This window comes from Dipodomys ordii, unplaced genomic scaffold (assembly GCF_000151885.1).
Source record: "Dipodomys ordii isolate 6190 unplaced genomic scaffold, Dord_2.0 Scaffold2, whole genome shotgun sequence".
Taxonomy (NCBI): domain Eukaryota; kingdom Metazoa; phylum Chordata; class Mammalia; order Rodentia; family Heteromyidae; genus Dipodomys; species Dipodomys ordii.
This window is the reverse complement of record NW_012267218.1, coordinates 629726-630362: the sequence shown is the minus strand read 5'-3', so window position 1 is coordinate 630362 and position 637 is coordinate 629726. Positions and strand designations below refer to the sequence as shown.

Genomic DNA, 637 nt, shown 5'->3' with positions numbered 1-637 from the left:
CACATCCTTGTCTCCGAGGGTTAGGTCCCCATCCAGCTTGCCACTGGAGGTCTGGATGTCCACCTCCACGCTGGGAAGAGACATCTCTAGATCAGGGGTGTCTGCTTCAGCCTTGGGGCCCTTCACATCTAGCCTGGGGCCCTTGATATCCAACTGAGGAGCCTTAAAGTCCACCTTTGGCATTTTCAGACTGGGCACGTGCACCTTGGGCAGGTGACCTTTTAGGTCAGCTCTAGCTGGCTGGTCCATCAGCTCTCCCTCAAGAATCTGGCCCTCAGGCAACTTCACGGGCACCTGCTGAACGCTGACCTCAGGGGTCTTCAGGTCCCCGTGGACAGAGGGCAGGTCCACGTCACCCTGCACCTTGGGCACTGACACCTCCACCGTGACCTCTGAGGGCTTGCTGGGCATCGACACACCGAAGGACGGCATCTTGAACTTGGGCATTTTGAGCTTGCTGTCTTTGGTGGACACGTCCTTGTCTTGGAGGACCAGGTCCCCTTCCAGCTTGGCACTGGGGGTCTGGATGTTCACCTCCACGCTGGGCAGAGCTACCTCTAGATCAGGGGTGCCTGCTTCAGCCTTGGAGCCCTTCATGTCCACTTGGGGGCCCTTGAGGTCCACTTTGGGCATCTTC

The 637-nt window shown here is 58.6% G+C and overlaps 1 protein-coding gene across 1 annotated transcript in view; it reads right to left on the bottom strand.

Annotated features, from left to right (window-relative positions):
* Window positions 1-637, bottom strand: part of Ahnak2 (AHNAK nucleoprotein 2) — a 40112-nt gene that overhangs the window by 14690 nt on the left and 24785 nt on the right. Inside the window, exon 13 of the mRNA XM_013012767.1 lies at window positions 4-633. Coding sequence (XP_012868221.1) covers window positions 4-633 — 630 coding nt within the window. The remainder of the gene's footprint in view (window positions 1-3; window positions 634-637) is intronic.